Consider the following 27,935-nt stretch of genomic DNA (forward strand, 5'->3'; position numbering starts at 1 on the left):
TACTGGATGTTTCTTGTCGCCTTTTTCACCCACCATAACTTAAAATGTGTGTGATGTAGATATAGATCTAGAGGTATCTGCCCCGTGTTAGCTGAGCTTAATAATAGAAAATGAACGTTCTGTGGGCAACGAAATGCTTTTTATTTGTGCGAGCTTTCGAGATACACTGATCTCTTCTTCTGGTGGTGTTACAATGGATAATTGTGTGTGTGTGTGTATATACTATATTTCTGTGATCTGACCCTGTTGTTCTGGCTATTAATAGGATCATAGTTTTTCTATGAAACAACGTCTTAAAAGGTAAAGGCATACTTTTTTTTTTACATGGGTGAGAAGCAGAGGATCTCTGGAGCTCGATCATGTTAGTTTCAGCTCTGGGGTCCCTCTGCTTCCCGCGATTTGGGGGCCCCCTGATTCCCGAGATGAAGCCATCGTGGCTTTTGTTTGGCCCGTGTGACATGGGAGATTCAAAAAGTTCTGTTGGGGGAATTGCTGCTTTTATATGAAAGAGAGGTGGTAATCCTGGTTTGTTTTCACCATCTTTTATCCGCTCTCTGTGTTATCTCCAATGAGAACTTGCATCTTTTGTTAAGAGTTTGCAAATAAGCGTAACCATATTTTGTCTTTTGTGACTTTGTTCTCCAGGTGGTATGTTCATAGCTACGGGCAGCACCGACCACGTGATAAGAATATATTACTTGGGGTCAGATGCAGCTGAGAAGATTGCCGAATTGGAGTCGCACATGGTAAGGTGTAGATTTAAGTATGATTATCTAATTGGCATCAAAAACAAGGCATTGGGTTTAAAGCCCTCATCAGTTTGCTTTCCTGATTTCATTTAAGATCATAAAACGTTATATGAAGCGTTAACCCCCTACATAACAAAAGGACCCGCAACAGATTGTACAGTGCTGAAGAGGTTGTCGTTTCTTTACATATAGTTTAATGTGGGTCGTGTACATTTCTATCCTGTTTGTATTGTATGTCTTTATTTAAGTAGCGCCAAAAGTGTACTCAGAGCTTCACAAAGAATACAGTATGGGGAATTATAATAATACAGTAAGCGCAGCAAAATCAGACAATAGGAAAGGAAATCCCTGCCCCGAAGAGCTTACAATCTAAGTGGTATGATGGGAGACTTACAGAGACAGCAGGTGAGGGAATAAGTGCTGTAGATGACAGTGCTTGGTCACAATGGTTGGTAGGAGTGACTGTGGGTGTGGGACAGTAGCCATGAGTGCAGGCTATTGGGATGATTAATTTGTGGGGCGAGTTTTAAGGTTAGTCAGTATTAAATGAAAAGGTTAACACCATTTACAGGGGAAGAGATGGCAGGGAGGCGTGGGTGAGAGCAGGTGTGTATGTCTGGTTTCAGGCTTAGGGGAGATCCCCAGCAGCAGAAAGGAGTAGCTAGAGGGTGTGAATAGAGGATTTGTGTGGGTGTTTTTTATTGAGGGGTAAAGAAGTTGTTGGGAGAGAGGTGTATATAAATAATGGTGGAGTGGGGAGTGGGGAAGTTGGAGAGAACAGAGACGTTCGCAAAAGGAGTGAGGAAACAGTAAACAGAAAAAGTATTATGGAGGGCATAGTGAGATGCAGGAGGAGAGACTTCCCAGGTATTAGCGGATAGGAAGAGTACAAATAATCACAGCTTTTAGAAAGTCAAGTTCTCACAGTTGTTGTTGTTGTTGTTCTGCAGAATCCAGATCTTCCTCTAATCTTCACCTCCAATTTCAACTCCAAAATTAACTCTACAGACACTTTAAATGTGACACTTTGTTACACACAGCCATATGGCTCACAGCCAAGATAGACTGTCTTAAATACTCTGATCAGATGCATTTAACTAACAATTAAGGGAGGGGTTTGCCTAGTCGGCTCACAGAAACATACCAAATAGTTGTTGATTAGATTTTATGTTCTCTTTCAATTGATAGAAGAAATCAGCTCACAGAAACATACCTGTTTAAGAAATGAATCAAAATGTTAGGCCAGATATTCAGAATGCATCCATGATTAAAGATATAGAAAGAAAACATCCAGAGATGATAACTCCAAAATTAACTCTTCAGACACTTTAAATGTGACACTTTGATGTTACACACAGCCATATGTGACCGGTAATAATATCTCTATGTAACAGAGCAGCGGCCCACACTACCATTACATACGTTACAATCCTGTTCTGTGGCCCCCTGACATGTGGGGGACTCCCCGGCTCCTGAACAACGAGATCTTTTGCCCACCAGGCAAGAATAATTTGCCTGTGGACAGAAAATGGCTTCCGGGTCAGCGCTGCTTCCTGCGACAAACAGGAAGCGGACACGTCATTGGTAGATGGCGTGCTGTTTTTCTATTGGCTATCGTAGGCAGGCAGGCAGCCATTTTGTAGTTTTCTGTAAGAAACGCCCAAAAATACCATTTCCCACGTCACCAGGAGTTGTGGTGCCACGGGTCTGCTCCGACAGGCACCCCGTTCAGGTGAGCTAAAAAAAGCAACCATTTTGGGAGTGATTGCTGCTGTAACATGAGATAATAAATGTAATCCATACATAAATAGAAGAGTAATGTATACGTATCGGCTGTATAATAGCCCTGTGTGTTTGCTTTGACTAATTCATATTCTTCGCATTGTTCTCAATGTCCTTGTTTAGCAATGCAATTATTATCCTATTTGACCTTGTTTCTGTGCATTGTGCTTCTTCCTACGTACTGTAACTGGGCAGAGCATAGATCTGCAGTGATGGCCTATTCTCTTACCTCTCGCGCTTATAGTGCCGGCGACACGACGGTGACGACACGCTGCGGTCGCTGGAAAAATCAAATTCACTTGACTTCCAGCGATCGCGACCAGGCCATCACCATCTCTACTATAAGCGCACGCGACGGCGGCAACACATTTGTTTTGCCGCGCCGTCGCCGGCACTAGAAGCGCAGCCTTACTTTACATGGGTATGCACTAATGCTACCGAACTGTTCTAAAATCTGAAAAGAAACACACTTACACTGCACCGGGCAGGGTAACACTTGTGCCACACACACTGCAGCGGGCAGGGTAACACTTGTGCCACACACTTTCACTGCAGCGGGCAGGGTAACCCTTGTGTCACACACTTACACTGCATCGGGCAGGGTGACACTTGTGCCGCACGCACTGCAGCGTGCAGGGTAACACTTGTGCCACACACTTTCACTGCAGCGGGCAGGGTAACCCTTGTGTCACACACTTTCACTGCAGCGGGCAGGGTAACCCTTGTGTCACACACTTACACTGCATCGGGCAGGGTGACACTTGTGTCACACACTTACACTGCAGCGGGCAGGGTAGCACTTGTGCCACACACACTGCAGCGGGCAGGGTAGCACTTGTGCCACACACACTGCAGCGGGCAGGGTAACAATTGTGCCACACACTTACACTGCAGCGGGCAGAGTAACACTTGTGCCACACACTGCAGCGGGCAGGGTAACACTTGTGCCACACATTTACACTGCAGCGGGCAGGGGGCAGGGTAACACTTGTGCCACACACTTACACTGCAGCGGGCAGAGTAACACTTGTGCCACACTGCAGCGGGCAGGGTAACACTTGTGCCACACATTTACACTGCAGCGGGCAGGGGGCATGGTAACACTTGTGCTGTGTCTTATTAAACAGTACACTAACCAATCACTTCCTTTTTCTTCAGGATAAAGTGGTTGCTGTTCAGTTTTGCAACAACGGAGACCGGTAAGTGTGGTGTAATAGCAGCAGATAGAGCATAACAAACCAACTGTGGGGATACAGAGTCCTTCTCTCTCACTGTGATAGTGCTGTCGTTATCCCAGTGTCACAATTATCCCCATTGTGATGGCGCTCTCCTGAGGAAACCAACCCCATTGTTGTTATGAGAAGGGATTTAATTGTATACACATTTCCTGCCGTGCAAAACCAGCTGTAATATCACAATTGTTTAACTTGTATCGCTCCTTGTCTCTACTGCTAGTAAGGACATCCTATCCTAGTGTTCACTCTTTGCACTCCTGAAATATTGAATTAGAAGACGTTAAAGTGGCGGTGTTAATCTGCTCACTGTTCTGTAAAGTCCGAGAAGGCTGGACCCAAAATCAGGCTGTAATCTGTGTATAATGCCCTTTTCCATTCTTTTCTTTGTTCACACTATACAGTATCTGCTGTTTATTACTTTTACATGAGTTCCATGTTACGATGGGTCACTGCGTCCAAAAAGGAGTTGTGTGTTTTTGTTTTCATTTGTGTATTGTATAAAAAGGTGACATTGATTATAGAATTATTACAGTTCGTTTAATAACCGTAAGCTTTATTTAGCTCTTCCTGTTCCCTTATTAAGAGGTAATGCTGGCAGTATTTTGTTTTGGATCATTTTGCCACTTTGTGTGTAAAACCCAATGCAGATATCTGTCATGTTTCATTATTTCAATTTAAATTGCAAAGTTAAACTTTGTTTTTTTATTATTATTATTGTTACAAAATCCTATACAGAATGACCTCTTTTGGTCATATCAATCATATAAACACATTGTTTCCAAAAAATGTCGTTCCTCCTTTACATTTCTTCTAACTCCCAGGCTAAGACCCATACTGTATGTAAAAACGTTTGTACTTCCGTGCACATCAATAAGCTCCAAACAATTTGCACATAAATTGTACGTTTTGTAAACTTTCAAAGGTCTCTTAATTTAATATGCAGAACCATGTCATGTATTAAACATACAATGCAGCGTAGGTTCCTATTATTTAGAAGTGTGTAAACACTAAGGGCCTTATAGGGGTGGCCGACTCCAGCTATCAAGGGCCACCACCAAATCAGGTTTTCAGGATATCCCTGTGTCAGCACAGGTGGCTCAATTAGTGTCTCAGTTATAATGACTGCACCACCTGTGCTGAAGCAGGGATATCCTGAAAACCTTATCTGGTGGTGGCCCTTGATAGCTGGAGTCGGCCACCCCTATAAGGCCCTTAGTGTTTACACACTTCTAAATAATAGGAACCTACGCTGCATTGTATGTTTAATACATGACATGGTGAAGCAGTGAAGCCGGGTTTAGCAGATACTAATAAATGACACATTGCATTGAGATGAGTAATTTTCTCGGATATGTCATCGGAGACGCATGAAATGTTTCCCGCTTTGCTCGTTACCGAGCTCACAGTAATCACAAACACTGCTGCTCATCTCTTCTTTACCTCGGGTTTATTTTCAGCGTGGGTACATGAAATGGGAAAAGGCTAATTCTAGCATACGATACTAAAAGCATGTTGTGTGCTGTGTTTTTCTTCATTAGGCACTGAGGTTATCTGTGTGTTTGTGACTCTGGCAGGAAAGATGTTGGTGTATTTACTGTAATATTGTAACCCAGTCAATGCCATTGGCTTTTGAGTGAATTCATATAAAATGAGTTGTGGGCCGTTAAGAGTTTTAGTTTGTAGGATACTAGATGAGGTTAAAAGCCATATGTCCATCAAGTTCAACCTATAAATGTAAAAGTCACATCATCTATAGCTGTTCTGAATGTGGGGCTTGTTCGATGACAGTAGAGGGTGATACTTTGATCATACTTTTTAGATTCAGTACTGTTATTGCTGAAAGAAACAACCATTATTTACCTATATTACCGACCAATAATAATAATCATTGGAAGACCCCTGTATTTACTGTACACTTGAATGTGTTTATCTCTATGGGCTGAAGGCGGGGGGCTCTGTGAAGAAGGGCACTGACTTAAGCAGAGTAGTGCGGTTCAAATCTCAGTGTGCGCTCCTTGTGACCTCGGGCGAGTCACTTTATCTCCCTGTGCCTCAGGCACCAGAATCGCAGTGTAAGATACCTGGGCCTGTGACATTCTGTGTCCTGCGCTGCAGCCTGTGAAGCACTTTGAGTCCCATTGGGAGAAAAGTGCTAAATGAAAGTTATTAATATTCTATTTAAACACGTAACATTTAAAAATACCACAACTCCATCTGCAAATCAGATAGTGGATGTTGCAGAAGTCACAGATTGCAGGAGGGGGGTGTGTAATAGGCGTTTGGAGGGGTTACAGGGAGCACCACTATTGTTTTGGGTGGCTCTGTCCGGTACTGTTCGAATGGTTCATGATCCCTATACTTAAATCATTGGCACAAATTATTATTTTCTATAAATGCAGATAGGGACTAAAATTGGTTACTGTAAAATATCAGAAAGAATCTGCGTAATTTTTTTTTTTTTTAAATAATCAAAAGGCTATAGAAAATGTGGCTTATGCTCATTTTGAGTTTGTTGATTACTACTTTCGCATCTAAGGAACCGTGGCGGTGAATGTCTCTCAGCAAAGGGCTGTTTCTCATTAACGGTTGGAGAGACATGAGCGCCTCAGTTTATCGCCTCAGTATTTTGGCTCAACGAGAGAGCTATTCTGTAAGCCATACATTCTGTAAGCCACACAGAATCCCACCTTTCTGCCACCACCCATTACAGTAATGGAGAAGCATTTCATTTGGTAGCTTTTGTGTTTTAATTTTGCAGATTTAATGCAACAAATATAATTTCTCAAGGAATTCAACACAGGAGAACATGGCAAGGAGAGGCGGCCATGGCAAACCAGATACCCTCAGCCTTTCTGTAACGTATATACAGGCCAAAGAACCTTTATGTTAAAGATTGGCAGCTTTTACGGGTTCCAAACCTTAACTTTGCTCACTTCAGTCATCATTTGTTTGAGTCGAACATCAGAAAGTTCTTTTGAATCTGAGCAATATTAGAAGCGAAACCCAGGAGAGATTCTTCCTCTGGCTGTCATGTTTTTTTCTGGTTTACTTTGAAGAATCTAGGTCAACGTTTGAGTTTGCAAACTCAAAGTGCGGCAATTTTTGTTTCCAAAAAGTTTGTTCCAAAACATGTACCTGTTTGTTTTACGTTTTTTCCAAAATTTCAAATAAATCCAAAACCAGCCGAGTTCCACCAAAACAGCAGCCACTGTGCCCACCGTTACGTTACATATGTCTGTTTAATCAGGAAACGGTTCCGAATGCATTTAGAAAGCGGCAAACAAGCATAGGGAGATGCATCAAAAGATGTAACACAGACATTGCAGCAGATGTAGTCCAACTTCACAAGAGTAGAGAAAAAATAAAAGTGGTGCTAGTCCTATTAATGAGGTGCAATAAATAAAGTCCCGCAGCTGGTGTCCCAGGAGGTGATTCAAACTCCTCCTTATATAAGATTGGTAGAAAATAAAGTTGTCCTCCAGTGCGTGGTCTTATTGCTCTTTTCTTCCTTATGCAGACAAAAAGACAACAACAAAAAACACCACACACCAGTGGTATAATAGGCGTCGACACGCAGTGTCTTAATCTATAGAGAAGCAGAGAACGTGACACTTGCCTGTGTGTTTGTTCCCGTAGTGCATACTCCTCTATTTTCCTTCTGCTGTTACCTTAAAAAGTGGAGAGAGGCGCATAGCATAATACTGTTTATTACAAAAATAAGGGAGGTGAGATAAAAATACACTTACAAACGACCAACCACATGGATTCACTGATGAAGCCAAACCAGGCGAAACTAGTTTGATGTGGATATCCCCTTTTTGGTCTTTTGGAGCCACCATACCTGTGGAGTCTGCGGATCAGCCAACCATCACTGACAAGCAGCAGGGAGCTCTGCACAAGGAGAGGGACAACAGACTGCACGAGTCTGAGAAAGCCTCCCATCCCTGTGGACCCAGACGGACAAGTCAGGAGTTGAGAAAAAGTGACTGAAAAGCACCTCCAGCAAGGACGTTTTTTAAGGACACTTGCAGCAATAGAAACCACTACAATCCATGTGGTTGGTCGTTTGTAAGTGTATTTTTATCCCACCTCCCTTATTTTTGTAATAAACAGTATTATGCTATGCGCCTCTCTCCACTTTTTAAGGTAACAGCAGAAGGAAAATAGAGGAGTATGCACTACGGGAACAAACACACAGGCAAGTGTCACGTTCTCTGCTTCTCTATAGATTAAGACACTGAGTGTCGACGCCTATTATACCACTTGTGTGTGGTGTTTTTTGTTGTTGTCTTTTTGTCTTCATAAGGAAGAAAAGAGCAATAAGACCACGCGCTGGAGGACAACTTTATTTTCTACAACTTCACAAAAGTGCAATCAGCTGCAGGCCTATAGTATATAATAGTATGTCGTACTACTGTATAACTACTGGCCAAATCATCTAAGATGGTAAGGCAATGAAGCCTGTGGTTGATAGGACCTGTATGAGCATGGGGTTATTGGTGAGGAATTCTGTCCGGAAGGTCTGTTGGTGACTTTTTCGGTGTCCTATCCAAGTTTCTATTGTAACACTGGTCCACAAAGAAGAATAGGTAGGTAAATAGGGGTTTATCCGTTCAACTGCAATAGTGGCGATCGGGGCACTATCCGTGTGACAGTACGCCAATCGGCACTGTTGCAGTTAATTGGATAACCCCCATAATCAACATTTGTTTCTAATTGGGCTTCAACGGCTGTCACATTAAATAGAAAAAGTGTAAAGAAAATAAATCTGATGTATGGATTTCTGGTTAATGTTTTCTTGTTCTTAGCTCGTGCTCTGTTTTCTTGTTCTTAGCTCGTGCTTTGTTTTCTTGTTCTTAGCTTGTGCTTTGTTAGTGGAAGCAGAGATGGAACTGCACGAATTTGGCAGTATCAACAGCAAGAGTGGAAAACGATCGTACTTGACATGGCGACCAGGATGGCCGGGTAATCATTGCACCGTTGGTGCATTTCTCTTTTCTGAACTAAGAAGTAGACAACAAATGTATGTAATCATTACAGTAAAGAAAGCAGATGAGAATTTTGGTAGAAGCTTCTGTATTCTGAGGCAAAGCTGGGACGGGTGCTCACAATTTTGAGGTTAAACGAGGAAGCATCACCTAATTTGGAGATGAAAACCCGGGTCTCTAATTTTTATCATCTGTAAATAAAAATGAGTCGTGGGGGGGGATTAATCAAGTACAATAGTATTTAATTATAGTGTATAATCGATCTGGATGTATTGCAAACATTAGTGTCCTTTTTGTAGGACAACCTGTAAAATTAAATGCATGCCCGACATGTGCCTAGCTAATCTAATATTGGTTTATAAAATAGCCATCAGTCATATAATGATCAGCATCCTAAGAGCATGGCAGTAAAGCACTATCAATTTCACAGGAGCAGTATTGCCAGTTCTGAGGACAAAGTACCGAAGCTCAAAGTCACTATGGTAGCCTGGGACCGATCTGATACAACGGTCATTACCGCAGTGAACAATTTCCTTTTAAAAGTGTGGAATTCCCATACTGGACAACTTCTTCATATCTTATCTGTGAGTACACCTAAAGACGCTTGGATTTGTCAATTGCTATGACTTAATTCCAAAAGATAAAATTGCATTTTATTCAGAATAATTGTTGTCCAATCGATGGGGAGCACAGATATGTGACTAAAGATATAAAAACAAAATAGTGCAAAATGTCTAATAAAAGTATAATGCTTTAACTTTGTAACCTATTAAAAGTATTATAGTGTTAAACTATAGGTTACAAAGTTTAAGAATTATACTTTTTTTTTTTTAGACATAATGCATTATTTTGTTTTTATATCTTTATTCACATATTTGCGCTCCCCACCAATTGGACAACATATCTTCTGAGGATTGGAGAAGCAATTCTGTGGAGGGTTGAAGCTGCACTTTATATAGTATTGTATATTTATCTACACTTTTATTTTATTTTTTGCACATTGTTGCACTGATAATTGAATCACTATTTCAACGGATTCACTATTAGTTTAATGCACCGATTTAATAACGTTGCTTTCACTTTATTTTTATTCAGAATGCAGGATTTTTAGTTAAGACTTGGGAACATAAGAATAGGGAATTGAGCCATTTGTGAGAGCAAGCTGAATATGCGAAGGAATGTGTGTTTCTTAACCAATTGTGTTTATTTTTCTACCAGGGCCATGATGATGAAGTATTTGTGTTGGAAGCACATCCATTTGATTCCAGGATTATACTTTCTGCTGGTCATGATGGGAACATTTTTGTCTGGGACCTAGAAAAGGGAACCAAAATTCGCAATTACTTTAACATGGTAAGTCACATTGTTATACGGTTGGCAACATACACAACTCCTGTATTGATGCAGCAGAACACCGTTATAGCGCGGTGGTTGGGGCCCAAAGAATCTGATTGCATTATATGCGGATCGCGTTTTAAAAAAAAAAAACCTTATGCGACCATTGCACCGCTCGGGTTCTGCAGCCGCCGGAGGGGGAGAGCTGGGATAACCCTCCCAGCTGTCCCAGAGCCGGCAGCGCAGCGACACCCCCACGCAGGACTTACCCGGCATCTGCAGCAGCGGGCAGCTCTCTCCTCTCCCTGCTTCTGCCTTCAGCTTCCGGCTGACGGAGATAGGGGAAAATCAGAGCAAGCTCCCTTAAAGTGACAGTAAGTCTGTGTTTCTGTGCGTGTGCGTCTCTGCGTGCGTGTGCGTCTCTGCGTGCGTGTGTGTCTGTGTGTGTCTGCGCCCGCGCGTGCGTGTGTTAAAAATGGAACTGGAGGGGTTAAATACCTGAGACGGGAGGTGGTGGCTTAAAAACGGAACTGGAGGGGTTAAATACCTGAGGCCTTTCCTGGCTTTCTGACAGCACAGTGGGTGGTAGGACCAGACTGACAGAGATCCTCCTGAACAGAGAGCGTCAGAGCGACGCGTCGCCATCGTAACCGGTGTCAAATGACGCCGCAGGGTCACGTGACGTCGCGTTGACATGGCAACTTGACTCCGCAACATCATTTGTTGCCAGAGCTGAGGAGGGGGGGGGGGGGGCGCGCAGGCATCAAGCTCCCTGGAACATGACGAGCCCTGGTCACACAGCAAGGCACAGGAGAGGCTAGAAAACGTCATGGTAGGAGATCTGCATATTATTGGGAGCCACGCTCACATCGCGCTATAAGCGGATTCGCGTTGTAATGGATTGCGCTATCACAGGGTTGAGCTGTAGTTGGTTTGTTGTACCTGTGGCTAGATTTGTGTTGTAATGGATTGCGCTATCACAGGGTTGAGCTGTAGTTGGTTTGTTGTACCTGTGGCTAGATTTGTGTTGTAATGGATTGCGCTATCACAGGGTTGAGCTGTAGTTGGTTTGTTGTACCTGTGGCTAGATTTGTGTAGCCTGCAGTCGATCGTTTTATTTATTATTTGGTGATGACTGTGAACTTAGCAGAGTTGATTAAATAAAACCAAATCATTGCCAAAAACCTTATTAACTGTATTCTTTTGCCTCTTAGTTGTAGTAATGGAATGCAATTTAGTACATTTGTAATGTCCCACAAGCTCCTTTGTAAAATTATGTTTAATAATTAAATGTTTTCACAAATATAGTGTATGGGGGTAAAGAAGGGGGGAAAAGTGCATGTGATGGGTATACCAGCACTGTATAGTTAAGAACAAAGCCTTATCAGGGGCACAGAAATATTTTATGAATTTGGGAATGTTCTATGTGGCTTTATTTATTTTAAAGCAGTTTATTGAATAAAAATGTACTCTGACAAATGGAGGGATATTTCTTCCCCTACGTATTTCTCTTCTGCAGGAGACAATTGGCTCAAATTGTTTAACATGTCTTTGTCCGTTCCTGCAGATTGAAGGCCAAGGACATGGTGCAGTGTTTGACTGTAAGTTCTCTCCTGATGGACAACATTTTGCCTGCACAGATTCCCATGGCCATCTCTTGCTGTTTGGTTTTGGGTGCAGTAAAGGTTATGAAAAGGTAGGTTGTGGGTTTGGGAAGATGCCAGGGGAGCTCTGCCATCATCCAGTTTTAATCAGTTGATAACTTTTCCATCTTTGAATCGGTGCTTTAACTCATTAGAACGAATTGAACACGATGGCCAAATGTATAGATGTTAAAGTTCTTGTGTAATCAGCGGTCTCTACGACAATCCTATCTTCTGTTTGCTTATACTGTGATTTGACTATTTGGGTTCCCCGCTCTGATGCCATTGAGGAAATGCATTCCTTAACACTATTAACGTTTCGAGATGAATGACATTGGTGTGATATATTTTCCCATTTCTTGATGGAAGGAGCCTTGAGTCACTCATAGTGAAGCAATTGTTTCTGACTTCTAGTTATGATCAAATGGAGATCAAACGTATTTGCTGCATATTAAGTCTTGGCTGTATTTTATAGGCTAATGCTACACACGTAATCTGTACCCTGATTTGTCTTCACTTCCCCCAACTTCTTCTAACCATGTACATGAATTATATTGGCAGATTCCGGATCAGATGTTCTTCCATACAGATTACCGGCCCCTCATCCGAGATTCGAATAACTACGTCCTGGACGAACAGACTCAACAGGCTCCGCATCTCATGCCACCTCCGTTCCTCGTGGATGTCGATGGCAATCCTCATCCTACCCGATTACAGCGGCTGGTACCTGGGCGTGAGAACTGCAAGGATGAGCAGCTCATACCACAACTGGGATATATAGCTAATGGTATATTGTAATATTCTGTACTGCAAGTAAAGTCTAGGAGATCACTGGTTAGTCCCATAAGGAAGTGCAATGTTCCTGCAGCCGTATTGGTCTTGAAGAAACACACGTGATGTAGGTTGATACCTTTTATCAGACCGTTCTTGATCGATTAAATTATATTGTACAGAAGTTTCATAATATCATGGGTTTCTTCTCGAAGAAGGTTATAAGGTTTTGAAAGCTCTGTAACTATAATTTAATCTATAAAGAATTCTGATCTTTCTCCGCTAAAAGGTAACACACCATACATTGAATAAGGAAGAAATCCGCATGGATAAGAGATGATGTTTTACATAAACAGATTTCTTTTGCTGGTATCATTCAGTTGATTTTTTGAAAAATGAAAAACTAGAGAGTACATTTCCAGAATTGACCAAAGTAAGTTGTTAATGTAATGTTCCCTTTGCTGTGATAAGGTGATGGGGAGGTGGTGGAACAGGTCATAGGCCAGCAGACCGGGTCCCAGGAGAGAAATGTTCTTGATGGGATGATCAGAGAACTCCAGAGAGAACAAGACCAGAGGCATACACATGATGGCGAGGCTGTGGATAACCCTCCATATAACAGAACAAACTCTGTCAGCGGGGGCAAGTACATTTATTTAATTGTTCAGTGGTTACAGTAACACTTTGCCTATTGAATGTAATAATAAATACTCCATTAACAAGCGGCAAAAGCTGAAATGAGGCATGTTCCCTTTCCTTGCAATTCCATATACCCAACTCCAGCAAACGTCAGCATCCATCGGTCCTTTCCTATCTCACTCGCAGGACGAATATGTCCATAGTATGTAGCATTGTGTTGCATTGTCCATATATAATGTATAACCTGCTTCACTTTGTTGATTTGATATAGTTCTAAGAAGCCAAAGTCTGGACTTAACATCACCACCTAATGTCGGTCTCCGCCGAAGTGGCCAAATTGAAGGGGTTCGTCAAATGCATCACAATGCTCCTCGAAGTCAAATAGCTACTGAAAGGGACCTCATGGCTTGGAGCAGACGGGTGGTGGTGAATGAGTTACATCCAGGTATTAGTAGGTAAGATCCAATACATATCTTCTTGCTTATGCCTGTTAGTAATGAAGTCACCATTTATCATGTTTGGTTTTACTAGCTCAAACGTCTCATTTGCATTACTTGCTAGTATTAAAGGGCTTCTAGATAAAATCATTGACATGATTACAATTCCTCTATTGCAGGGTTCAGGAAGAATGCCGGGCTGCCAAGGGTGATATGGAGATGTGTCTGTACAATACAGAAAAAAAGAGAAAGCCAGCTCATCTCACACAAAGGGTGAGCATTTTAAAGGTCATCTGCAGTTTTCCATATAGAGACAATCCAGCAGTAAGATTGGTGTATACCGTTTGTCATACAAAGTGTGACCATGTTGCTAACTCAATCTGCCTTGAAGTTGCCATGTGGTGGCCTAATATTTGATGAGGATCACAGGTGCAGGCTTTAGGGGGAAGCGTGCAAAACCGAATTCTGGATAACCCCCTGAACCCACCGTCATTCGCCAGCTGCTAATTAAGATGCAAATTAGGAGCTGTTACTAAGTCCCCCTATACAGACTGTTGTGAAGCAGATCAGAGTCCCAGTCATTTAAAAAATGACGCTGAACTCTCCTCAGCACTGGGAAGCAGCTCACAGAATATCGTGATTGTTAATCTTTACAAAAACAGAACCATGATTTTTATTTCCATGTGGAATTACAATGTTTAATTCTACATGACCTCTTGTGGACTTTTCTCTGGATCCTCATGTTCAGTTTGGTCACACTTAGGGTATCAGCACTGCCTAACGTCACGTACGGCACACCTGTGTGACCTGTGTATATGGGACATGGGTTAATACCCACAGCTTTCTAGCTGGTTCAATCTTCCTTCGCAAGGTCCCTCAAAACAATAATATCTCCCCGCACTCCGTCTCCATATACCATTTGTCACGAGCAGCACGTTTGTGAGCACGTGACTTAGATATGCAACCAGGGTTAATACATACAGCTATGTAGCTGTCCCAATTTTCTCCTTTGCAAGGTACTTCTAATGAGTTAATATTTACCCTTATTCCGTTACAATATATATCTTTAACCTACTTCCACCACCAAAGTCTCTGGTCCCTGTTTATTAAGAAAAACTACGCACTTAACACACACAAATACTGTTGTAGCAAAATGTGTATGTAAATATAATTTACTCCCTATAAAGCGTGCAACAGTTCAATCAGAGCCCAAAGTACTACTTTTCAAAGTTTGGCTTTTATATATAAACATACAGTGCTTGGATTACAGAAAAAGATTATTACAAAAACATAAAGTTATAATAAATGCAGGCAGTTCCTTAAAAGAACAGGATAAACATAAGCAGAAATCCCTATACAGAACATATACAGTGTTCATTAATGATCTTCCCACAGCTTGTAAGGAAGCCTCAATACACATGTATGCAGATGACACAATCCTATATGCACACAGCCATAGCCTCTCTGACGTTGAACACATACTTCAGTCTGACTTTTTGAGACTCGAAAACTGGATTTCCCAAAACAAACTGTTTTTAAACACTGACAAGACTAACAATGGTATTTGGGACCAAGTCTACATTTTTAAAGCTTCCAGCGACTGAGCTCCTGATTAGAACCAACGCTAACACCACCCTAACCCCTGTCACTAGTTTTAAATGCCTGGGCTTATTGTTTGACTCCCACTTAACATTCGGAATGCACATTGATACCCTGACAACCAAGACCTATGCCAAACTAGGGGTACTTTACAGGAACAAATCCTCCATAAGTCTCCTGGTCAGAAAGCGTATCGCACAGCAGATGCTAATGCCAATTATTGACTATGGAGACATAGTATATGGCTCGGCACCTCAAACCCACCTTAGCAAACTTGACACCCTCTACAATTCAATTTGTGGTTTTGTTCTCCAATGCAACTACAACACACATCACTGCGAAATGCTTAAAGAACTAGATTGGTCATCACTAGAGTCTAGGCGCAAAGTTCACCTTTCCTGTCTTGCCTTTAAATACTTTCTGGGCAAGCTACTCAACTATCTGAACAAGCTCCTCACCTCTACCACATGCAGCACTTATCACCTGAGATCTGACTCCAAAAGACTGTTCATGGTCCCAAGGCTCAACAAAGTATCCGGACGTTCCTCCTCCTCCTTCCGTGCACCCCAAAACTAGAACAACCTACCAGAGACTCTCACATACAGCACCAGTTTAAGTTCTTTCAAATCTAAGGCTGTCTCACATTTTTATCTGGTCTGTAACTGTTTTATACGCCCATAATATATATTTTCTTTAACTGTGCATGCAATGTCTTGTACATAATGTATACCCCGCTCACTTTTATGTAACTGTATTTGTAACCATTTGTCGTAACTCTGTGCACATGACATACTTGAAAACGAGAGGTAACTCTCAATGTATTACTTCCTGGTAAAACATTTTAGAAATAAATAAATAATATCACGTGTCATAGGTTCTTCCCAGAGAGGTCACTGGCGTAGAAAAGATGAGAATGAATGCGTTTGATCCCAAAACACACCTCAGTTGAATTCCTCTGTTGAATAACTCCCTTGCAAGACTTATATACCATTCTTCTCCAATTGAAAACATCATAAACCCACCCCTGTCATCAGTCGGCTCTGGCTGACATTTACACCTTAAAAGAAACAAAACTTCATGTTGAATCTTTAAAGTTTGTATCAATATCTAAAAGGCTTCATAACTTTGTTTCTATAATACATAGACACACGCCATCTTCACTGTTGTGTCTGTGCACTCAATATAGAGATCTAAGCTGCACACCATAAAAATCTAAATACATACTATTACCGGTGCTCCTGGTTCAGGGAATACCTGTCTCTAATCCAGAATCAGTAGAGTAAGGTAACTCAGGGCACTACGTATTTTCAAAACTAATTTAGTGAGTGAAATTCTGTGCGCTCCACATACACGCCTCCGCATAAAATATATATGACCACCTAATGTCTATTTTGCAGGAGAAACAGCTATCTGTCTTTGGCACCGCCTTAGTCATGAAATGTTTGGCATAATTTGATTTGTTTAATCACAACGGTTACGCATATCTATTTGTTATTCTTGCAAATTGCCGCCAGGCCCATGATCTGCATATTTAATAAAGTTACTCTTTTTGGAATACCTTCATTGCCATGACCTCTCATACTTTGCAGGACCATCCAAAAAATATCTTTCAAGGTGCATTTAAAAGGGTCTTGCTTATACTTGTGTCAGGGAAGCCATATTTCAATCTTTCCGTAAAAAAAAACAACAGATGTCCTTATCAATATATAATCAGTCCTATACACTAGGCCTGGTCAAGGGTTTAACAGGTCATAAAAAACAACTCTTGTATTTTTAAGACATAATTATACAGTATAACAGGCATAGTTCTTTGTATTCTAGGACGACGGGATGAACCTTAAGGCTGCGCTTATAGTGCCTTGTGACGTCGTTCCAAAACAAATACATTGAATCCAACTCATGTGCTTATAGTATGCGCGACGGTGACGTTGCGACCAGAAATTTTGTAGTGAGTGTTATTTGATTTTTTTTTAGAGACAGTCGCCGCATGTGACTCTAAACCAATCACAGGGAGCCTATTGCACTCTGCCTTCCCTTCGTGACGTCACTGGCCTTGTCGCCTGCGACGTCGCTCAAAACTAAAGTTCCACTTTCGCCAGTGGCAACGGGTGACGTCATCGGTCGCGTCGCCGGCACTATAAACTCAGCCTTACGGTCAGAGTGAATTGTCTGTTCCTAACGTTCTTGAGGATCTGCTGCCTCACGTTTCTGTATTTCCTCATTATGTTTTATCAGATCATTTTAAATTGTGTGCCTTCTGCTTTCAGAATGAACATCAAGCCTGCACTGGGCGTTCCCTGAGACAGACACGGCGTAAACGCCAACATGCCTACCAGACTCGTTCTACTATTGAGCATAATCCACAGGCTCCCGTCCCAAGTACAAATGGGGAAGAGTCCCAAAGCTCCCCAGAGGTAAGACAGAGATGAAAGTCTCCTCCAGCCAAATGACTGTTAGAGGTACAGAAATGTTAACACAGTAAGTAGGTATTATTAGCAGTATCTCAATAAATCTTCAACGGGCTATATAATCATACATTGTTTTTTTCAGCTTTTTGCTGCCAACACATTGTGCTGCCTCTTTGGTGTATCTATGGTACAGAGGTACACACACACACACACACACTCACACGCACACGCATGCATCATTTCATATTCAACAAAAATAAACAGATCATGAAATGCACTCAGTGTAAGTAGTTTCTTATGGCATCAAAACTGAACCCTGAGAAAGTAAGGACAGCCCTTGGCGAAACGCCTAGGGAAGGCTGTGAGCAGCCAGGAAGTGACATCACCAACAGGAAGTGGAGGCTGTGATATGGATTGGAACCAATTACTCACCAGGCACCGTCCGTGGAATTGACCTAGTCGGCATCACCACAGAGGATCAATTCTGATACCATAACTTTTTACTTTGTGAGAGCATTTAATTAATTCTTTATTTTTGCTGACTAAACAAAATAGTGTGTGTGTGTGTGTTTCTGTACCAGATATGCACCACTGAATGTCAAGAAGGAGATGATCCTACAGGAAGACAAGCTGCACCACTAACCGCATTTGTATTCATTCCTAAGGACTAATTGTGAAAGTTTTCTACTAATATTTGTAACCATATTTTAATTCATATTACTACAGCTCAACCCCATTATAACGCGATCCGTTACAACGCGAATCCGCTTATAACGCGATGTAAGCGTGGCTCCCAATTTTCGTATTTATGAATACTTTACAACACAATTTTTGGTATCTTAAATACTTTATTGTACAATGCATACAATTGTATATTATTTCTAATGCGATCCGCTTATAGCGCGATGTGATTCTTTGGATCCCAAGAACAGCGTTATAAGGGGGTTGAGCTGTAATTACCTTCAGAGCGCATTTTTGACGTTCTATTGAAGTTGTGTCACATTGTGCCTTTTGGCAGCAAAAGGGTTAAAAAAAAATATTTTCATATTTCTCCCCCACGATGGGCCTGTGAGCAGCGATTGGTCTTCATTTTGGGAATAAACGTACTTCTGGCTGTTAAATTAGCTTCTCCGTTTTGGCACCTAATTCCCATTTGTTCGTGGTGAAGCCGGTTTCTCATCACAATTGTTTTGCTCCAGGAGGATGAACCGGACGGGCCGAGCGATGCTTCTGCAGAGGACACGGTGGTTGCGTGGCAGACCGAGAGCTCATCTAGGTGCTGGCTTCTCCGTTCTCATCGTCATATTGGGGATAAATAGCCATCTTGCATAAATAGGGAGAATGCGGCCAGATATGTATATACTGTCAGGGAGAATACGGCCAGATATGTATATACTGTCAGGGAGAATACAGCCAGATATGTATATACTGTCAGGGAGAATACGGCCAGATATGTATATACTGTCGGAGAATACAGCCAGATATGTATACTGTCGGAGAATACAGCCAGATATGTATACTGTCAGGGAGAATACAGCCAGATATGTATACTGTCAGGGAGAATACAGCCAGATATGTATACTGTCAGGGAGAATACAGCCAGATATGTATATACTGTCAGGGAGAATACGGCCAGATATGTATATACTGTCAGGGAGAATACAGCCAGATATGTATACTGTCAGGGAGAATACAGCCAGATATGTATATACTGTCAGGGAGAATACAGCCAGATATGTATATACTGTCAGGGAGAATACGGCCAGATATGTATATACTGTCAGGGAGAATACAGCCAGATATGTATACTGTCAGGGAGAATACAGCCAGATATGTATATACTGTCAGGGAGAATACAGCCAGATATGTATACTGTCAGGGAGAATACAGCCAGATATGTATATACTGTCAGGGAGAATACGGCCAGATATGTATACTGTCAGGGAGAATACGGCCAGATATGTATACTGTCAGGGAGAATACGGCCAGATATGTATACTGTCAGGGAGAATACGGCCAGATATGTATACTGTCAGGGAGAATACGGCCAGATATGTATACTGTCAGGGAGAATACGGCCAGATATGTATACTGTCAGGGAGAATACAGCCAGATATGTATACTGGCAGGGAGAATACAGCCAGATATGTATACTGTCAGGGAGAATACAGCCAGATATGTATACTGTCGGGGAGAATACAGCCAGATATGTATACTGTCAGGGAGAATACAGCCAGATATGTATATACTGTCAGGGAGAATACAGCCAGATATGTATACTGTCAGGGAGAATACAGCCAGATATGTATACTGTCAGGGAGAATACAGCCAGATATGTATACTGTCAGGGAGAATACAGCCAGATATGTATACTGTCAGGGAGAATACAGCCAGATATGTATATACTGTCAGGGAGAATACAGCCAGATATGTATACTGTCAGGGAGAATACGGCCAGATATGTATACTGTCAGGGAGAATGCAGCCAGATATGTATATACTGTCAGGGAGAATACAGCCAGATATGTATACTGTCAGGGAGAATACAGCCAGATATGTATATACTGTCAGGGAGAATACGGCCAGATATGTATACTGTCAGGGAGAATACGGCCAGATATGTATACTGTCAGGGAGAATACGGCCAGATATGTATACTGTCAGGGAGAATACGGCCAGATATGTATACTGTCAGGGAGAATACAGCCAGATATGTATACTGTCGGGGAGAATACAGCCAGATATGTATACTGTCAGGGAGAATACAGCCAGATATGTATACTGTCAGGGAGAATACAGCCAGATATGTATACTGTCAGGGAGAATACAGCCAGATATGTATACTGTCGGGGAGAATACAGCCAGATATGTATACTGTCAGGGAGAATACAGCCAGATATGTATATACTGTCAGGGAGAATACAGCCAGATATGTATACTGTCAGGGAGAATACAGCCAGATATGTATACTGTCAGGGAGAATACAGCCAGATATGTATACTGTCAGGGAGAATACAGCCAGATATGTATACTGTCAGGGAGAATACAGCCAGATATGTATATACTGTCAGGGAGAATACAGCCAGATATGTATACTGTCAGGGAGAATACGGCCAGATATGTATACTGTCAGGGAGAATACAGCCAGATATGTATACTGTCAGGGAGAATACGGCCAGATATGTATATACTGTCAGGGAGAATACAGCCAGATATGTATACTGTCAGGGAGAATACAGCCAGATATGTATACTGTCAGGGAGAATACAGCCAGATATGTATATACTGTCAGGGAGAATACAGCCAGATATGTATACTGTCAGGGAGAATACAGCCAGATATGTATACTGTCAGGGAGAATACAGCCAGATATGTATATACTGTCAGGGAGAATACGGCCAGATATGTATATACTGTCAGGGAGAATACGGCCAGATATGTATATACTGTCAGGGAGAATACAGCCAGATATGTATACTGTCAGGGAGAATACGGCCAGATATGTATATACTGTCAGGGAGAATACGGCCAGATATGTATATACTGTCAGGGAGAATACGGCCAGATATGTATACTGTCAGGGAGAATACAGCCAGATATGTATACTGTCAGGGAGAATACAGCCAGATATGTATACTGTCAGGGAGAATACAGCCAGATATGTATACTGTCAGGGAGAATGCAGCCAGATATGTATATACTGTCAGGGAGAATACGGCCAGATATGTATATACTGTCAGGGAGAATACAGCCAGATATGTATACTGTCAGGGAGAATACAGCCAGATATGTATACTGTCAGGGAGAATACGGCCAGATATGTATATACTGTCAGGGAGAATACAGCCAGATATGTATACTGTCAGGGAGAATACAGCCAGATATGTATACTGTCAGGGAGAATACAGCCAGATATGTATACTGTCAGGGAGAATGCAGCCAGATATATATACTGTCAGGGAGAATACAGCCAGATATGTATACTGTCAGGGAGAATACGGCCAGATATGTATACTGTCAGGGAGAATACAGCCAGATATGTATACTGTCAGGGAGAATACAGCCAGATATGTATATACTGTCAGGGAGAATACAGCCAGATATGTATATACTGTCAGGGAGAATACGGCCAGATATGTATACTGTCAGGGAGAATACAGCCAGATATGTATACTGTCAGGGAGAATACGGCCAGATATGTATACTGTCAGGGAGAATACGGCCAGATATGTATACTGTCAGGGAGAATACGGCCAGATATGTATACTGTCAGGGAGAATACGGCCAGATATGTATACTGTCAGGGAGAATACGGCCAGATATGTATATACTGTCAGGGAGAATACGGCCAGATATCTATACTGTCAGGGAGAATACAGCCAGATATGTATACTGTCAGGGAGAATACAGCCAGATATGTATACTGTCAGGGAGAATACAGCCAGATATCTATACTGTCAGGGAGAATACAGCCAGATATGTATACTGTCAGGGAGAATACAGCCAGATATGTATACTGTCAGGGAGAATACAGCCAGATATGTATACTGTCAGGGAGAATACAGCCAGATATATATACTGTCAGGGAGAATATGGGCGTCTCCATAGGTTATTTTTTTAATAGTGAAGTGATATTGTGCAGTGTTGGGAATGTACTTAATATTTCTCTCTATAATCAGATTAAATTCCAAGCATTTAGGACCCTATTAAATATACCATGAAGTCCTTTCCCTTTCTTGGGAAGATTTATGCTCCATCAGTTTGATGGGAGCTAAACTCTTCCTAAACAAGGTGAAGATGGCTTCGCAGAATAATGCATTGCCTACGCTTCCTCAGAAGTATGTAACCCAGATGAGCAATGGATCCAATGTCCTGCTTGTCCCATCTCGGAGCCTCTGTTATGTGCCGGTGACGTGGTGCACTTACAGCAGATACTGTTATTTACTGGTTGATTTTTACGTTTCAGTGACTCGTCAAGTGAGTATTCAGACTGGACCGCCGATGCCGGGATCAATCTCCAGCCGCCCAAAAGGCAAACAAGGCAGACAGCACGAAAACTCTGCAGCAGTTCTGAGGAGGAGAATGGCAAAGAGGTCGAGAAGCAAAGGAAACGCAAGCAAAGCAAAAGAAAGGTAAGGAGTGTTTCACACGCGTATGTATGATTGTAGTTATACAGCGCCAGCAGCGTACGCAACGCTTCACAAAGTTACAATGGGATGGGAGGGGATATGATAACTGTATACAAATATATTCAGGGACAGTACAAGGAGAAAACACGAGGGTTAGGGAGTGATCACAAAACCACACCAATTGAATAAAGTAATGGGTCAATTATTATGGTAATCAAAGATGTGGGTGCAAACTGTGAACTGAAAAGTGAATCAGAAAAAGGGGGGGGGGGAGAACACAAATTGGATGTGCCTCCTAAAAGAATTCACTATAATGCACTCCTACATTGTATAAAATTTAACTTTTAATAGATTTACTTAAAACATATATTACCAAAACGTCGTGTGATGTGAATTTAAAAATAAATTAAATTGACAATACCAAGCATCCGTGTCAGTGAGTATATGTTTGAATAATCCCAATTAAACAACTCAGTGTTGTTGAGATTAAAGGACAAAGGATGCTGTAAGTCAGGGTGTAAACCCCTCTGGAGCACCTATGAGACCAAGAGGTAAGTATGTAAAAATCTATATAAATATAGCCTGCTCAGTGAGTAAAATCCAGCAGTCCTGCTTAACTATATGAGCCACTGGGCACTTGGAGTAATAATTAATGGTATATAACCATCCACTTATTAAGGTAATGCTGCTAATAATATGAGAGTGGTGGAGAGTAATTCACAGCATAGTAAAGCTTGCACTCACAGCATCAATACCAGTGAGTTGCCCAGCAAACAAGCTCCAAGTAAACACATGTCATGTACAGCAGGAAGGCAAGCTCACTGACTGTTGGTGAAAATAACCAGCTAGTAGGGTCTACATAGATAGAACCAGGAGACTACAAAGCACTACATTAAAACAGCTCCAAGTAGGCGACTGACAACATTGTGCGTCCAACGCGCGTTTCCCTCCAGCAAAGAAGCTTCTTCAGGGACAAATTTACTGGGGGAAGGAGGACTGAGCCCTTTTATACCCAAACAGTACCTTGATTGTGAAATTGATGATTCCCAGCTGTTGCGCATGCGCAGTGTGCCAGTATCCAAAATTAACCACATTAACCTTCAAAAACGCTAAATAAACGAGCCAGATAAGTGGCTGCACATTCAGCCATCAGGATGTCAAGTTGGTGTGAAAAACCGAGCGTTATTGTGGCTTCTAGGGTTGCGTGGCGTTGATCAGCATAGAGAGAGTGCACTGCGCATGCGCGTGGACTTAGAGAATTGTATGAGTATCACTGTGTATTATTAATTTTATTTTTTACACTATTACCACTGGTAAACATTTGATTATTTAGAGCGCCACATTTTGATAAGTTTTCTTTTGTAAATAACATAAGGCACCTGGAGACCCTGCCCCAAAGACCTTACAATCTAAGGTCTCTAATCTGAAAAGGTGTCAAATGTTTGATCACCCAAGTAGGATGTTTTTTCCTTTCAGAGTATAAATAAATATTCCCCTTTCCCCATAATACCGAAAGGTGTAAACCGGTAACCCTTCTTCCCCGGGGTACACACTGTCCCTGAGATACTTACTGGGAAAATTACCAGTGTTATTTCTTGGTTTATAAAGATTATTTAAACGGCGGACCAATAGGGAGCTGCAAACTGTGTCGTTGCGGCTTCTTATTGGCCCGCGGGACCCGCGCGTTTGGCTGGCGAATTTTTCCCCCTTGGTTGGAGATATAAAACCGGTAACTTCACCGACAAGTATCTCCGTAACCGGGAGGTTCCTGGAGCTAAAGGTAGAGCAGCTCCGCTCCAGGGGACCCGCCGGCTCCAAACATAAATAAAAGAGCAGCGCTGGGCTGACATTTGCGATTGTAGAAGACTCTAACCTGGAACTTTAAGCGTCCTTTGTGTTTTGTGTGTCAGTGTTTGTAATGCATCAAATCAGATAGGTATTTATCAACCTGTCAAAATATATTGGTAACCGTGAGCCTTACTCCTGATCAATGTGGCTGTTTTTTGTCATGCACTGGTAAAGTAACACATTTCTGAGTATTTAGTGTTACACATGAATGATATTTCCTTTTCTTGCCTAAAATGGCTTTGAGGTGTCTGCAAGGTACGACTATATGTATAACGAGTATCAACTCTTTCTGGTTGAATGGTTCTGATCTGACGTTCTGCTCTTTATTTAAGAAACCTAGTGAGCTTCTCTCTATGGACGGAGAACCAACTGAAGAATGGATTCCTCCCCCATGGATCCTGGACACCATACCACGGCGTTCCCCCTTTGTCCCACAGATGGGAGATGAGGTATACTGTATATTGTATTCAGAATATACAGTGCGTGGTGCACTGTTATACTGGCACCCCCTTCTCTTTCCTCCCCGGCGCTGGTTCCGGTTCCAACACTCCCATACATGTACAAAGAAACGTACTCCCGAAATAGCAACCGCATGGCGCAGTAAAGCATAGAAGGTTCCTTCAGATCATTGTGCAAGTATCACAACGTTTCGGGGGCACCGACCCTTCCTCAGGGAGTTGTGCATTCAGAATCTAGCACGTGATCGTTTCGTTGCATGTTGAACCCTTTGAGTGCTGAGGGTGTTTGCTGAAGACACTTTGGGGTTTTTCGGTCCTTGCCAGTGACGTAGCTAGACATGCGTGGGCCCACGGGCAAAAAAAATTGCAGGGCCCCATTAATATCAATACAGACTGCAATTTGTTTCTCCCTCTCTGATCTTTCTCATCATCCCTCTTCATGTCTCCCCATCCCATCTCATCATCATCCCACATCATCTCTCCCCCTCCTCATCTCTCCCCCTCCTCATCTCTCCCCCTCCTCATCTCTCCCCCTCCTCCTCCTCATCTCTCCCCCTCCTCCTCCTCATCTCCCCCCTCCTCCTCATCTCTCCCCTCCTCATCATCTCTCCCCTCCTCCTCATCATGTCTCCCCCCCTCCTCCTCATCATCTCTCCCCCCCTCCTCCTCATCATCTCTCCTCCCACCTCCTCATCTCTCCCCACTCCTCCTCATCATCTCTCCCCCTCCTCATCACCATCAGCTCTCCCCCTCCTCATCATCCCTCCCCATCATCTCTCTGCCTCATCTCTCCCCCACCTCCTCATCTCTCCCCTCCTGATCATCTCCCCCCCATCCCCTCATCAACTCTCCCCCTCCTCCTCATATCTCCCCGTCCTCCTCATCTCTCCCCCTCCCCATAATATCTCCTACTCATCACCATCATCTCCCAATCCTCCTTATAACCATAATCTCTCCACCTCCTCCTCATCACCATCAGCTCTGTAACAAGTGCTGATTCCTCTGCCGGCTTCTGTTTAATGCTGGGGGCAGCCGCCGCACACCATCTCCCCTGCCTGTCCATCTGAAGAGAGACAGAGGGGCCAATGACGGGGGGAAGAGCGGGCCCCCGAGCTATAGCTGCACCCCTTGTCCTTGCTGTCTTCAAACCTCAATAACAATAATCTTAGGCTAAAATCATAAATGTAAAAAAAAAAAAAAAAATATATATATATATATTAAAGGTTGAATGAAGTGAATATTAACTTGTATCAATCCTTCATTCGAACACACACACGGGAATTCTGGGATTTTACCACACTTCCCTGACCCAGTATCTAAAGGCTGATATCCCTTGCCCCTTTAAGTTTTAAAAGGAGAGAGACATCCCTCTGTAACCTTTCAAAGGTGAGCGAGATGCTAAAGAGGCCTTCTCCTGACGTAACTGTTTAGGAAGAATCACCTCGGGACCTGTAGGTCAGTGACCCTTACATCAGTCAGCACTCGAGGGCTTCATTGACAGATTCAGGGCCATATCTACCGTACAAGCCGTCTTCTACCATAAGGCACCTGCCGGTGCTATCTCTGTATCGGTTTGCATCATTTGCTGTACCAAGCGCCTGCAACATGTTGCGTTTCAACACATTCCTGACTCCTTTGGCAAAACGGGTTAAGGTTGGTTACCATGATTGAATAAATATGAAAACCTCTTGGTTTTCTAATTCAAAACATTTACAGGTAGTTTGGAATATGCGACACTTAGGCCGCGTTTATAGTGCCGGTGACGCGACCGATGACATCACCCGTCGCCACTAGCGAAAGTTAAACTTGCGTTTTAAGCGACGTCGCTGGCGACAAGGTCAAGTGACGTCACGAAGGGGGCGGGCCGCGGTCTCTGGTTTAGAGACAGTCACATGTGGCGACTGTCTCTAAAAAATCAAATTGACCCGGCTGCAAAATATTTGGTCGTCCCGTCGCGCTTACTATACGCGCTTGCGACGGAGTCAATAGATTTGTTTTGGAGCGACGTCGCATTGCCGTCGCAAGGCACTATAAGCGCAGCCCTACTTGCTCTACCTTTGGGGATTGTAAGAAGCCACTGTTCTAAAAGCTGCTATTGCAGGAACTAGTAGACCGAAGAGGCATGAAATAGGTGTACTAAGAACATATAATCTTATTATTTGTGCGGAGTAGTAAATACAGGACAGTAACTTTATTAGTAGTAGTGCTAGAGCGTTTTTTTCTTTGTTTTTTAGTACTGCGTATTGAGAACTTGATTACTGTTTGTGTGGTTTTTATTTTCCTGTATAGGTTATTTATTTTAGACAAGGGCATGAAGCCTATGTTCGAGCAGTGAAGAAGGTTAAAATTTACAGTATTAACATCCAAAAACAGCCATGGAACAAAATGGAACTCAGGGTAATTCATGTTTCTTTCACATTATATATTATTATATTACAGTATTTATATTTTCTTATTCATCTTTGTCGGAACATTAAGTGCTTTATGAAATCCATGAACATATAACCTTTTTTTATATCATAGGGACCTTTTTAGCTTACTGCAAAGCAGAATAAATGTCTGCTATTAAAGAATTTAATTTCACATACTCATACTAAATATTTCCTGTAAAAATATTCCATAGTTATTTTCATTTTAATGGAAGTTTTTATTTGCATTTACTACGTACAATGTAAAAATTATGCAAAATTAGGAGTTTTACCCTGAACTTATTGCTTACTATTGGGTCATCTGAATATAAGGTTAGTGTTTACCTAAGAGGCCATACGTTGGAGTGCTTTCTAGCATTGTGACTTCTTTCTTCAGAGGTTGTTCTCATAGCAGTGATCTCCCTGTTTTGGGAGTACAGTACATCTTGGTAGATCCACCTGGCGTAGAGATTCCATTATTTTTACGGTGGGAGACCCTTGTGGTT

General features: G+C 42.3%; 1 protein-coding gene across 2 annotated transcripts in view; it reads left to right on the forward strand.

The window, feature by feature from the left end:
• Positions 1-624: 624 nt before the first annotated feature.
• The window catches only part of LOC142467335 (bromodomain and WD repeat-containing protein 3-like), a 48,179-nt gene continuing 20,868 nt past the window's right edge, over positions 625-27,935 (forward strand). For both annotated transcript variants that reach the window (XM_075572893.1, XM_075572894.1), the window contains exons 1-15: positions 625-746; positions 3,690-3,730; positions 8,627-8,731; positions 9,185-9,338; positions 9,973-10,107; positions 11,657-11,785; positions 12,294-12,519; positions 12,975-13,145; positions 13,414-13,597; positions 13,759-13,852; positions 17,446-17,592; positions 18,786-18,862; positions 22,553-22,718; positions 24,896-25,012; positions 27,311-27,418. In XM_075572893.1, the coding sequence (XP_075429008.1) occupies positions 651-746; positions 3,690-3,730; positions 8,627-8,731; positions 9,185-9,338; positions 9,973-10,107; positions 11,657-11,785; positions 12,294-12,519; positions 12,975-13,145; positions 13,414-13,597; positions 13,759-13,852; positions 17,446-17,592; positions 18,786-18,862; positions 22,553-22,718; positions 24,896-25,012; positions 27,311-27,418 (1,950 nt within the window). In that variant the 5' untranslated portion in view covers positions 625-650. The remainder of the gene's footprint in view (positions 747-3,689; positions 3,731-8,626; positions 8,732-9,184; positions 9,339-9,972; positions 10,108-11,656; positions 11,786-12,293; positions 12,520-12,974; positions 13,146-13,413; positions 13,598-13,758; positions 13,853-17,445; positions 17,593-18,785; positions 18,863-22,552; positions 22,719-24,895; positions 25,013-27,310; positions 27,419-27,935) is intronic.

Source organism: Ascaphus truei, chromosome 16 (genome assembly GCF_040206685.1).
Source record: "Ascaphus truei isolate aAscTru1 chromosome 16, aAscTru1.hap1, whole genome shotgun sequence".
Lineage (NCBI taxonomy): Eukaryota > Metazoa > Chordata > Amphibia > Anura > Ascaphidae > Ascaphus > Ascaphus truei.